Source organism: Cnephaeus nilssonii (assembly GCF_951640355.1).
Source record: "Cnephaeus nilssonii genome assembly, chromosome: X".
NCBI classification, from domain to species: Eukaryota; Metazoa; Chordata; class Mammalia; order Chiroptera; family Vespertilionidae; genus Cnephaeus; species Cnephaeus nilssonii.
This window is the reverse complement of record NC_137071.1, coordinates 9,762,593-9,775,845: the sequence shown is the minus strand read 5'-3', so window position 1 is coordinate 9,775,845 and position 13,253 is coordinate 9,762,593. Positions and strand designations below refer to the sequence as shown.

The 13,253-nt window shown below is 37.4% G+C and overlaps 1 protein-coding gene across 4 annotated transcripts in view; it reads right to left on the bottom strand.

Annotated features, from left to right (window-relative positions):
* The window catches only part of CNKSR2 (connector enhancer of kinase suppressor of Ras 2), a gene marked incomplete at its 3' end in the record, with an annotated part of 244,478 nt that overhangs the window by 79,766 nt on the left and 151,459 nt on the right, over positions 1-13,253 (bottom strand). For 2 of the 4 annotated variants that reach the window (XM_079765478.1, XM_079765480.1), the window contains 2 exons: positions 9,605-9,694; positions 7,811-8,025 (listed from right to left, as the gene is read on the bottom strand). In XM_079765478.1, the coding sequence (XP_079621604.1) occupies positions 7,811-8,025; positions 9,605-9,694 (305 nt within the window). The remainder of the gene's footprint in view (positions 1-7,810; positions 8,026-9,604; positions 9,695-13,253) is intronic. The other 2 variants (XM_079765479.1, XM_079765481.1) reach the window with 1 other exon arrangement.

Below are 13,253 nucleotides of genomic sequence, written 5' to 3'. Positions count from 1 at the left end.
ATAAGAATCAAAGTAAGGACTGCCATTTCTGCATCAAGACTCAGCCACCAGGAACCTTTAGCCCCAGACAACCCTTACTTTGAGAATCACTGCTCTAGTGAAGTGGCCCAGTGAGAAACACTTTTCACAGTCCAGGGTATTCCCATATAGGGCTTTGCCAGTGCTACTGTGATCTTGACATTATCACTCTAGAATGAATCAAGTCACCCATAGAAATCAGAGAGAATATGTACAAATATGAATACAATAATGTTTAGAATGGATGTCTAACATCTATATGCTCAGTGGTGAGGAGAAAGATCAAATCACACTGTTCTATGACTGTCATCTAGGTTAATATAGTCAAAATATGGAGAAAGTGGTTGTTATATAAACAACTGTTAGCTAAGAGATGGCTTTCTACCACTAAGATTAACTGCTCTTTTGTTTTAGTCTCATTATGCTGAAACAATGCAGCTAAGGTAGCTATTAGACAAACTGAAGTTGATCACTGCAGATAAACTTAAATACAAATGCTTATACGCTGAAAATGTAACATATTTTTCACCTTTGTGATAGTAATGGCCTTGTCTTCTCAAATAGATGGTAAAATCCTTAAGAACAAAAATGGCTTTATTCATCTAAAAATGTGAATTTTGGAGCCAGATTGCTTAGACTCATCTTTCAAGTATGCTACTTTCGAGCTGTGTGACCATGAGTAAGGTAAACTCTGTTTCAGTTCTGCAAAATAAATATTATAGTAGCAACCTCACATTTCAACATTCAATGAGATAATGTATGTAAGTTCTTATCATAGAAACTCAGTACACAATTTGTAAATGTTGGCCATTATTAGCAGTGACAGTGGCAATATTATTATTAGTTAATATACATTTTACATGTAGACTGGGCTTTACACATGGTTGAGACTACTAGAATCATTGTTGGGTTTCTATAAATTATGCCATTTTTTGAGGAGCAATATAGTATGCTGACCAGAAGGCAGACAGACAGCCAATGTTCAAATCCCAGCTCTACCACTTACTATTTAGTTAACCTATGTACTTCAGCTTCCTAATTTTTAAAATGGGTATAGAACCAGCACTTTTTTTTAATAGGGCTATTATAAGGATTAAATGAGTTAAAATTTGTAAATTACTTAGAATAGTATCTGTTTTATAATGTTTATTTACTTGATAAATTAACAAATAAAATGTCTTTAAACAACTTTCCCCTTCCTTCTTCCAGGAGCTCCACCAAAAATCCCTCCACAAGTTGATAAAAATGGCTAAAAGTACTTATCAGAAGTAAAATAACTGAATGTCTGCAGTTATATACTAAATATCTAAGACAAGCCTCACAAATGCTAAAATGTTATGAAAAGAATTATCCAGATTTTTAAACACCTACTCAAAATCTGTTTAAATTAAGCCATCTAAAGTCACATTATTCAGTTTATGAAAGTACACTTGCATCTTGCCAGGATTCATAATCAAAATTTACTTATTCTGGCATCTCATCATATAGATTTAAAATAAATTATTTTGCTTATCAATTTAGTTTAGCAGCTTTAATGTGAAAGCAAGTTGTTATGTGTATATTATAGTAGAAAAAAGGTGCTGGATCTAATAATTCTTCATCTCAAGGCTTTCACCACAACATCTGAATTACACACACACACACACACACACACACACACACACACACAGCTGTCTGCCTTTTCTTCATGTGCTCTCAGGTCAGAAAAGGGCGGGCCCTGCAGCTAACAATGCCCACATTTTCAGACAGAGAATCTGTGAGTATGTAAAATAAAGTTATACTCATTTGAAAAATACCATAACATAATATCTGGCGGACAGACACATTGTGACCTCCATAATGAGAAGGCAGTGATAGGAAGAAAGTAAGAAGTAGCTGGAATTGCAGCTCTGAGCTGGAGTGGAGGGGATAGGGCAGGGGCTGAAGGGAGTCAATCCTGTTGCACTGGTGGCATCTGTGGGACAGAGGAGCCTTGTAAATCACCCTGATCAAAGGTGCAGACTGGGACTGGCTTTGATAGGGAGCCCAACATGGTGAGTGTAAGTTACTAAGTGCTTCCAATACTCTTTTCAAAAGATGGGTGGCCAGAGATAGGCTCTACACTGTCTGTCATCTGTAGCAATAAATTAGCTAGATGCTCCTTGGAGGAGAGACCAATAAGAGTAGGGTTCCAATAGGAGTGAAATGGAATATTATTCAATAAAACAAAGCAGAATTTAGTCATATGAACTAGACAAACATGCTAAGACATTCAGAGCCGTAGGGCTCTCCCCAGGCACATGGGATAGGAGCCTATGATCATAAGTTCCTGGCAATTCCGACTATGAATACACTTTAATTGAAGGCCTGCTTTAAATGGGCAGGGTTAACCTAGGACATGGAAGTGGCTCTGTTTGCAGGCTGAGGACCTCAACTGACATACACTGAGAAAGACATTGAAATTCCCACCATATTCACTCACTCGTTCAATCACGTACTCATCACATTTTATTGAGTGCTTATAAGGTACTATCCCTATTCTAGGTGTTGAAATAAAGAGCTGAACAAAATGTGAAAACTCTCTATTCCTGTCATGAACATGGATATACCCTTCCTACCAAGTTCAGGGGAGAAAGACATTAAGTAGATGATCACATACATCTTACCTAATAATAGAGAAACATGTAAATTGACCGTACCTCCACTATGCCCACAGCCAATTAGAGTGAGTATACAAATTAACCCAACAAAGATGGAGGTTAATTTGCATACATACCTGGGTCCTGGGAACCTCCTCGGCACCCAGGTCACTCCCAGCTGGCCATCGGGCAGAGGCTTTAGGCTTGGGAAGGGGCCGAGCCTGCAATCTGAGGGGCAGGGAGTCCCCCTTCCCAAGCCTAAAGCCTGGGGCAGAGGCTTTAGGTTTGGGAAGGGGCTGAGCCTGGGATCAGAGGGAAGAGGAAAAAAATCAATGGAAACATATCCTCAGGTGAGGATAAAAAGAAAGAAATGTCATATCCTATGAAAGACACATCTTGAAAATGCTTAAAGAAAGTTGTCATTTTTTCATGGTGAAGGGACTGGAGTCCATGTTGATGAAAATACCTTGGTGGCTGCAGTGACTGGCAGTGGCTGCAGCAGCGGGGTGATAGGGCTGGCGCCTTCCCCTGATCAGCCCGGTTGCCTGCTGCAAAGTGAGGCCAGACTGCAGCTTAGGTCCGATCCCAACGGGGAGTGGGCCTAAGCCATCAGTAGGACATCCCCTGAGGGCTCCCAGTATGTGAGAAGGGGCACGCTGGGCTGAGGGACCCCTCCCCAGTGCATGAATTTTGTACACCGGGCCCCTAGTAAATATATAATTTCGATGCATAAGAAAGATTTTGAAGAAAATATGCAGGGTGTTAAGATTACACCAGGAGAAATTTATTTAATTTAGGGCAGTGATGGGCAACCTTTTGAGCTTGGTGTGTCAAACTTCGCCAAAAAAACTGAGCATAACTCGGGTAGTATGTCACTTTGAGGAAAAAAACTAACTCCAAGACTCTAGTCGCAAATGTTTCATCCTCAGGAGCAGCAAATGTTTCATCCTCGGCATGCGGCCGCGTGTCATTAGAAATGGCTACGTGTGTCAGTGCTGACACGCATGTCATAGGTTTGCTATCACTGGTTTAGGGGGTAGTGGTCAGGGCAAGTCTCTCTGCAATTGCAGGATTAGCTAGAAATCAGGCTAGGGGGAATGAAGGGGTATAGCATTCTCAGTAGAGGGAATAGCATGTCCAAAGGAAAGAAGTGGCAAAGACTGGTGGGTGACCAGGAGAATTAGAGCACAGTGAAGGATTCACTTTTAAGTAAGTTTAAGGGGAAAAAATCCTGGAATTACAAATATATGGAATTAATAAAATTAAATTATATATTTTATAATATCATAAACTTCTAAATCCTCTTCATTATTATATGAACATTTCTGCTCTAATTGTTAAGAGTAATGAGTCAAACACTAAAGCCAAACTGTATTTCTATTGTGTTGTGTATTTTTATGGGGTTGCTTTCCAAAACAGACCAATGGGGATTATAATCTAGGTCAGTGGTCGGCAAACTCATTAGTCAACAGAGCCAAATATCAACAGTACAACAATTCAAATTTCTTTTGAGAGCCAAATTTTTTAAACAAACTTCTTCTAACGCCACTTCTTCAAAATAGACTCACCCAGGCCGTGGTATTTTGGGGAAGAGCCACACTCAAGGGGCCAAAGAACTGCATGTGGCTCGCGAGCCGCAGTTTGCCGAACACAGATCTAGGTCTGTTTATAAGGAATGCCACACACACACACACACACACACACACACACACACACACACACCTTTCATAAATTGTTCAAGGATATTTAATGCTGATATAATCCTGCTATTAAATTAAACTAAATTTGAAATCATTTGAACTCAGACCACATGGAACTATTATTGCCGCAGTGAAACTCAGTACTCAATCTTAATTGTTCTCTTCCATTTAAGTCCTATTCTATTAAAAATGGCTGATTTATCCAAAGAAATAACCGGTAAGAATAAAGATTAGTTATTCATCACGAAGGTGACTGGATTACATATTGATGATAGTGACCTTGTGCTTCAGAAAATTTAACATAAGAAAAAGTCTTTTCACTTTTAAATAAGTGTGTATAAACAGATAAAAAAATAAAACAAGAATTCCTGTGAAATATAAGAAGCAATCATTTAAGTGTACGTTGTTTGGCTTCTAAGGTCAAGGAAATTTTCACTATAATACTCTAGTCTCAGCAATAGATGCTGAATAACTACTTGTGCTTCATAACAGCAGCAGCTCTGTGTGTTTTTCAAAACTTCATAAAAACTCTGGGTAGAAATCAATCTAGGTACTGAAGATGTTATTAAAATAAACCTATGAAGGCTCATGTTTCTTAAAGTCATACTTTTATTTTTTTATATTTTGTTAATCCTCACCCAGGATATTTTTCCATTGATCTTTTTAGAGAGAGGGGAAGAGAGAGGGGAAGACAGAAAGAAACATCGATGTGAGAGAAACATATCAATCGGTTGCCTCCTACATGCACCGTGACCAGGGCCCGGGCTGGGGAGGAGCCTTGACCAGAATCAATCTCGGGACCCTTTGCTCCACAGGCTGACGCTCTATCCACTGAGCCAAACTGCCTAGGGCTAAAGTCATACTTTTTCAAACTTCACTCAGTCACTAAAGCACAAATTCATTTGTGTTTGGAATGCCTACCATGCATATTGTTCCAGGGTAGAGTGTGGAAAGATCACTGGGGTAGGTGACTTGGGTTATAGTCCTTACTCTTACACTTTTTTTTTGCAACACAGCTTTGGGTAAATAACTTAACCCCTTTGCGTTTGTCATTTGAAAATATGGTTCTTGTGAGATTCAAAAGACACAACAAATATGGAAACTCCCTTGAAAACTTGGAAAGTACTAAACAAGTGAAGGTAAGGTCCCCAAGGGAACTGAGAGTCTAGTCAAAACCCCACAAAAGAACATTCTCTTTTTGAACGCTCATTATAGGCATCTAACATGCACTTTGGGGCCAACAATTTTTTAGCTTCTTTTAAATCAGAGAATAGAGTTAGAAAATGTCCAGCCTTCTGCTCTGGGATTAGCGGGTCAGTGTTATACGGGAGGACGTCACACATCGTTAATAATAGTCCTTGCTCTGCGCTGTCCCTCTGTCAAAAATCAGTTCGGATAAATATCTCAGAATTACCACATTACAGATTTGGGACACATTAATTAAAGTGGGGGGCAAAAGTAGATGCTATGATTTCTTTCCCGGAATAAAACTGTAGAAGTGAAGTTACCTTATGAGGTTCTTGATATGTGTAATGTATAATGCTCTTCAGGAAGGTTATAACAATTTATACTACTAGACAATACTCCCAATCTTTCTGATTACCAGTTTGACTCACCTTTTACTATCTTTCATAATTTAATAACTCAAAATCCACAAGACTCATCTCTCTTTTCTTCCTCACACAGAATACTCTTGTTCAGATGTGCATGACAGGGAGGTAGGTGCACCTTCAATGGTTTAACACTCCTCTTAGGATAAATACGAACTTTAATAGTTTATACACTCTGGGGAAAGTGGCCTTTTCTTCCCTCTCCAGACCCATCTCTCACTACCAACTTCCCTTTCAAACAGGCTAACTGCCTCTTATCTTTAGATTTCGTCCAGGCTATTACTTGTGACAGGAACACCCGATTTTAGAGGGAACTCAGTGTTCAGATGGCATTTCTGACTAGTGATAGCAAAAGTGTCCCTTTTCATACAGCTACAAATATTGATTTCAGACTGATTGCAAATATCTGTGGAAAAATAATTGGATTTGTCAGTCATTCAAAGGAGCAGGTTTTGATACGGGCACTGTTCTCTTTGAGAGGAAGAGGCTTGGGGGTATGTAACTGGGGATAGGGGAGGTTAGAGAATGAGCACGTAGGAATGTGAAGTAGACTCCTACTTTAACCCAAATAAACGAAAATATTTTTCCACACTTTAGTTTTATGAGAGAGCTACAGAATAAGTAGATGATTTTAAAAAATTTACTCAGAAAAGCAACTCAAGTATGTTATTAAATCTTTCACACTTTGTATACCTAAGTGGTATGCCTTCTACAGCAGTGCCAGATTAAAAATTTTTGATACACTGAGCATTAAACACAGTTGTTCAAATTACTTAAAAAGTGTAGTTCATGTTTTTCAAGGACTCCTAATAAGGAGCTATAGTTCAATTGGCACAACAAACTCTCTTTTAACCAAAGTGATATAAAATGGGTTGATTTTGTGATTTAATGTTCTGGTGAACAATATTCTCAGCCTCTATATTGCCATTGTCCTAGTTTCTCTTCATCCTCTGGTCTGGCTTAATGACCCTGCCTTTGGCCTCATACTCTTGATCAATGCTCTGCACCATATAGATAAACAGGCCAATCTCATCATGCAAGTCCCCAGCTGAAAATTCTGCAATAGCTCTTTATCACTGCTGGAAAGAGCCTAAGAGCTTTATCATCAAATTCCTGATCTAAGCTGGCCTACATCTCTAGGCTCATCTACTGCCTCTACCTCACATGCTTTCACCTCAGTTTTTAATGAACCACGAATTCTTAGCCATATGAAGTCCCTAGGATATACCATATTTGCATACATTTGTGGCACAACTCCATATGCCTTCCCACAATACTGCTACACATCTTTCACCCATCATCCAAATGCTCCCTATTGTAAAGCGTTTTCTCACTTCCTTAGAAGGCAAGGCCCTTCTTCTCCCATATTCCTCCTATACTGCTTGTACCCACCCATTACAATAGTCAAATTACTTTGAGACTCTTGGAGCTTTTTTCTCCATGTAACGATGCGCTATGTCTTCCCATTTTTACCTTGAGCACTATGCTGCAGGTCTAGCAGGTGCTCATTTTTAAATAAAATCACAAATATATTAAAAATTCCATCTTCAATGTTGAATTCTACAGCTACCTATTTTCTGTACATTATTACAGTGATGCTTAATCAGCTAATGATTACTGTCTATCGATTCTGTGCATATTATGTTATTTCATTAAAATTCTAACTTGCTACAACGTATGAACTCATTGAACATATGAACTGAAGAACAAGTCAATAAGCCACTGTGTTTTCTTTAAGGGCTTAAACTCTAAACTTAAGATCTTTTGTGAAAATCTAGCAAGTGGATAAAAATAAATCATTTGGAATTTAGCCAAAAGAATCTCCGAATAAAAGCTGTATTATAGAGTCTGAAATATTACTTACGTGGTACAGTGTGGCCTCTGGCACAGGGGTGCCCATGATGTCTTGTCTCAATGTATCCATTTGCAAACTAGGTAGCAATGAATAGTGGGTCGGGCTATTACTCTTATCACTCTTCTTTTTAGACTTCTTCCCTGTGTCTTTTTTGCTGTTTCTCTGAAACATGTATTCTTCTTGAGCAATTTTTTCATTGCTCATATATCGGAGTAGAGAGTTTTCTATATAAAAAGAGATAAATACACTAATATAAATATGCAAATATTCCAAATTTATCATTCTTTCCTAATTGTGCTATTAGATTTCATTTCAGAAATGTAACTTGATTTAATTTATAAAATATCTATGTAGTGGAAATATAGAAAACCTTAATTATTTGGGATCATAGGACAATAAGAAATAGCCTATCTATTATATCTCCAACTTTCATCTCTGGACCAACTAGATCAGAAGCACCTGCAGAACCTGAATCAGAAGTTCTGGGTATGTGCCTCATACATATTTTAACAAGCTCCCCCAGGGGAATTATGCTAAAAGCTGACGACAAACACCAACATATGGCAGGCTAGGTAGCATCCTTGGAGAAGTTAAAGCCCACATTAAGAACAAATAGTCAGGAAACTTAGCTTATAAAAATCTATGCTTAAATTGATAGCCAGCATTTAGTACTTCATAAGGCTTTTTACCCCCCAAGTTGTCACTATCATATGAAGTTCCAAAAGAGTGACCCAGAGATGGCATATGATAAGCATTTTTCTTTTTATGTTTTTCTTGATTACTTCTATAAAACAAATTAGGTTAGAAACTGAAGTTTAGAAAATGGAATGAGTATATAGATGTAAAGAAATTTGTCAATGTCCCTGTCCCATTTTCAGAAATGCCTGCTCCATAAAACAAGTGTTCAGAAGACAAATGAAGCAGGTATTCATGCTTGCTTATCCCTGTGTGGTCTGTGCATCTGCGTAGTAATGAAATAAATTCTGTACATTGGCTAGAAATAACAGACAAATGGGTTAAACATATTGTGATGAAAGCTCAGTGAGCTTAGGTAAATCATTTTTGCTTTGTTTGGATTTGTATTCTTTTTCATCTACAACTTAATGGCTCTCGATTTCAGAAAGTGGAAGTAGCAACATGATCCACTGGGCCCACCATACATATACTTGGTCGAATCCCACTTACTAGTGAGATTTTCTGTTGTTCTCTTTACTACCCAACTCAATAGCAGGATAAGTGAACATAAAAACTTACTTTTGGTAGATACTTCAAGTGTAGCCCACCCCCAAGTAAGAAGATAACCCTGAACAGCAAACAGAAGAGAAAAAAAAGCAAAGCAGTTTTTTTCCCCATTTCTATATAATTTTCATTAGAGTCACTGGCCGAGTTTCCATTAGCTTTTATCCACGTGCTTCACTGCTCATTTTAAGGCTGTATTAATATAAAAGTGGTGAGGTTTCATTGCGGACCAATGGGGACTGATCACAAACTCTATTTACTGAACTTTTATGCAGTTTCACACTTCTGACCTTGTTTTCCAAATATTAACTTTTAAATAACAATGATATTAATTTTTACACTGTACTTATCTACCCTGAATCCCTTAGGAGGCATTCACAGAAGATATCTACTTAATAACAGATCAAGATTGTCAAATGTTGGTCTGAATTGGTTTGGGTGTAACACTGAGTCAATGAAAGAATGAAAAGTTTTCTACTGAAGCCATAACATCCTATTTAAAAACATTTAAATTTGCTTTTTGTTCCAACAACTCAACCTACACTGAAATTCTAGAACACTTACCTCTTCTACTATCTCTCTTCATCTTATTTGGATCTTCATAGTCCCCCACCCAATTATATTCCACTGGCATAGATATAGGTCGTAGCTTGCCTAAACACAGAGAACAAAATTCACATCACATTGTTTTTCTTCCCCATGTCTGCTTAAACTTACACTGATTTTTAGCTACAGTCTGCAAAACACACTCACTCATATGCAACATTATGGTTGGCATTTGTGTAGATGAAAAATGTGTGTGTTTTGAGCCAGAAGGTGAAACTGCCTGTGGCAATTGGCCAGGTGATAATTCAAACATAAGCTAAGTTTTGTAAACAATAAAGACTAGCCTAGGTTTGCTCTCTTAGGAGGCCCAGACTTTGAGGGTGGTCCTTTACAAAGAGGATCATTATTTTAGTGATTTTACTTTATTTTCAGTAACTGGATCTCTATCTTATTCTCCAATGCCCACGGGTCTATATATTGATAGTCAATCTCCAAGATAGTAGTCCTTTGTGTTTAACCTTCCCTGCCAGGACATGAACCCATTGTTTCATGTTGGAACACCACAATGCTAACTTCCTATCTTCACTGCCTCCTGACTCCTAATGCCATACATTTTGACACCACCATGCTTCAGCAATATATCTAGATTCTCTTATACATGGGTCTGTCCCAAGCATCTCATCTTTTTGAATTGTGAATAAGTAATTCTAGTTTCCAGATCCAAGTATTCAGTGCTTTGGCCTGTCCCATTTCCCTCTAAGTTTGTATTCTTATTACACAACATTTTACTTAGTAAGCAGAACTCATGGCATAGACTTCAAGGATAATTTTTGGTGAGGCTGCAGTGCATTATTTTTGATCAACTTGAAATCCTGAAGCACAAAAGAGCCAAAAATATATAAAAGTTTAAAAAGGATACCTAGCATAATGCGTGGCTTGCAATAGTTGCTTAATAAATTTTGAATGAGTATAAAGCAGAAGTTCACACAGGACTGGATAATAACAATGATGATTATGACAATCATTATAATAATACTAACACTTATATATCATTTATCATAGGTTACATACTATCTAAATGTTTTACAAATAATTGTTTAATCCTCATAATTATGAAAAATATACTATCATTATCCTTATTCTACTAGATGAAGAAACTGAGACAGTTTATGTAACTTGCCCAAGGACACAGCTGGTAAGTATATTGTACCAGGGTTCAAACTCAGGCACTCACTACCACTTCTGCCTTAATTCTTGGTGACTTCAATATTCAGCTTCTAACCCTCACATTTTCCTGAGGGGTTCTCCTTTATGCATTCCTGTAGTCATATGCTTAATCTTGTCATCTTCAAAGGCTATAATCTCTTCCAGTATCCAATTTTTCTACTACCACCTTCTATATTTTGTGCATACCCCTACAGCACTCCAAGTCCAATGATCCTTCCTCTAATCACACATCTTCCCACCTTCACCTCTCAGTCACCATATGTCTTCTTCACTTCCCTCCTTGCCTAGTTAAATTTCACAATTACTATGTATTCTTCAGGAAATGTGCCAACCTTATGGCTTTTTATTATATATACTGAAACAGTATATTTTGCTAAGCTCTTTGAAAGTCTAAGGATGAATTAGACATGATAAAATTATTAATGAGCCAAAAAAAGGCAGTATTTATTTAATGGTTTCCTTTCAAGGTATGCAAATGACTTTTTATTTTTTTATTTTTAAATATATTTTATTGATTTTTTATAGAAAGGAAGGGAGAGGGATAGAGAGTTAGAAACATCGATGAGAGAGAAACATCAATCAGTTGCCTCCTGCACACCTCCTACTGGGGATGTGCCCGCAACCAAGGTACATGCCCTTGACCAGAATCGAACCTGGGACCCATGAGTCCGCAGGCCGACGCTCTATCCACTGAGCCAAACCAGTTAGGGCTGCAAACAACTTTTTAAATGATCACCTAAGATTCCAATTCATGGAGCAGAATTACACTTTTACAGAGGGAATTTGGGTGAGTTGAGGTAGGTCAATATATTCTGCCCGATGCGGGGACAGGGGAAGGTTTTAGGAAAGGTCTCCTCTTGTCATGTCTATTCAAACTCTTTGCAGAATCAGTCCTCCAGATTTTCAATGCTGTGAATGCTGCATTTTCAAACATTTCTTTAGAATTAAAAAAAAAATTCCATTTCAGCATTAGCACTGAAACGGAAGCATTAATAGCTCTAACACTGTTTCTACATGTCATGAAGAAAATCTTTGAAAAGTAAAATATCCAATAAATAGGATGCTGTTTTTACTTGCTCTATATGATATATATATATATATATATATATATATATATATATATATATACACACACACACATACTTATTAACTAATTTGGTAATTTTTGAAGAATTAATTTGTTGTTTGGAGTCAAACATATGTACACATTGGACCCCCAAAAAGTCCAAGATATACTGCCAGTTTCTATTTTCATATTTTCCTTCTCCTTCCTTCCAGTCAATTTTCCCTTTTCCTCCTTCTTACTTTTCCTTACCTTCCCCTCTGTCCCTCGCTTACTTCTAAGATAGTATGTCAACCTGAACAACCCCCTACGTTTTTCTAACAAATGGAGCCTTACAAAACTGTTTGGTAATCCAGTCAGAACTAGATGTCCTGCTTCCTTATCCAGAAACATTCCCATATTAAGCTACCCATGATGTCTATTGAAATACTACTGAATGACTGCCTTTTCAATTGTATCCCTTTTTAAAAACTCTCTCCCAAAACATGGTACAATCATTAAGTTTCAGGGCGATAAACAGCTTCTGAGAAACAATATTCTCTTACAATTGCCAAAAGTTGAAAAAGATTGCAGAGAGATGTCTTAAATCTGACATAACCTTTAGTACTCACAAAAATCTTTCTCTGCAGTCTAAGAAGAAAAAAATATATACACATATACACATCTGTTCTGAATACTTTAACCAATATTTTGATGAAAATGAGTGCAGTAAGGAATGTTAAGCTATAAGCATGCCACATACACCCATCAAACTTCCCACATTCCAGACAGAAAAATTACTTTCAGATGGTTGACTGCATTTCTAGGAAAACATCCGAAGGTTATTTAAGGTAGAGAACCACATATTTAAAGAGGAATAAAACTGAATTAAGTGGAAAGTCAGTAATTTTTTAAGGATAAAGGCAACATATCTTGAATTAATAAAGTAAGAACAGGCACTTTTGATCTTTATGGCCATATTTTTAAAACTGCTACAACTTGTTTGTGAATGTTCCTGTTGCTTTCTTAAAGTGATCTAGACTTTAAATGGGGAGTAAGATAAATATTGTTAAATGGGAAAATTAGAAACTGCATCAAAAAGTATATGGACCTGGAGAGCATTATGCTAAGTGAAATAAGCCAGTCAGAGAAAGACAAGTACCATATGATTTCACTCATATGTGAAATCTAATGAACAAAATAACAAACAAAATAGAAACAGACTCATAGATAGAAAGCAGGCTGACATCTGTTAGAGGAGAGGGGATTGCAGGGCTGGGTGAAAAAGGTGAAGGGATTAAGCAAAAATTAAAAAAAAAAAACCCTCATAGACACAGACAACAGCAGAGGGAAAGGGGGTGGGGCAGGTGGAGGAAGGTAAAGAGGGGATACATGGTG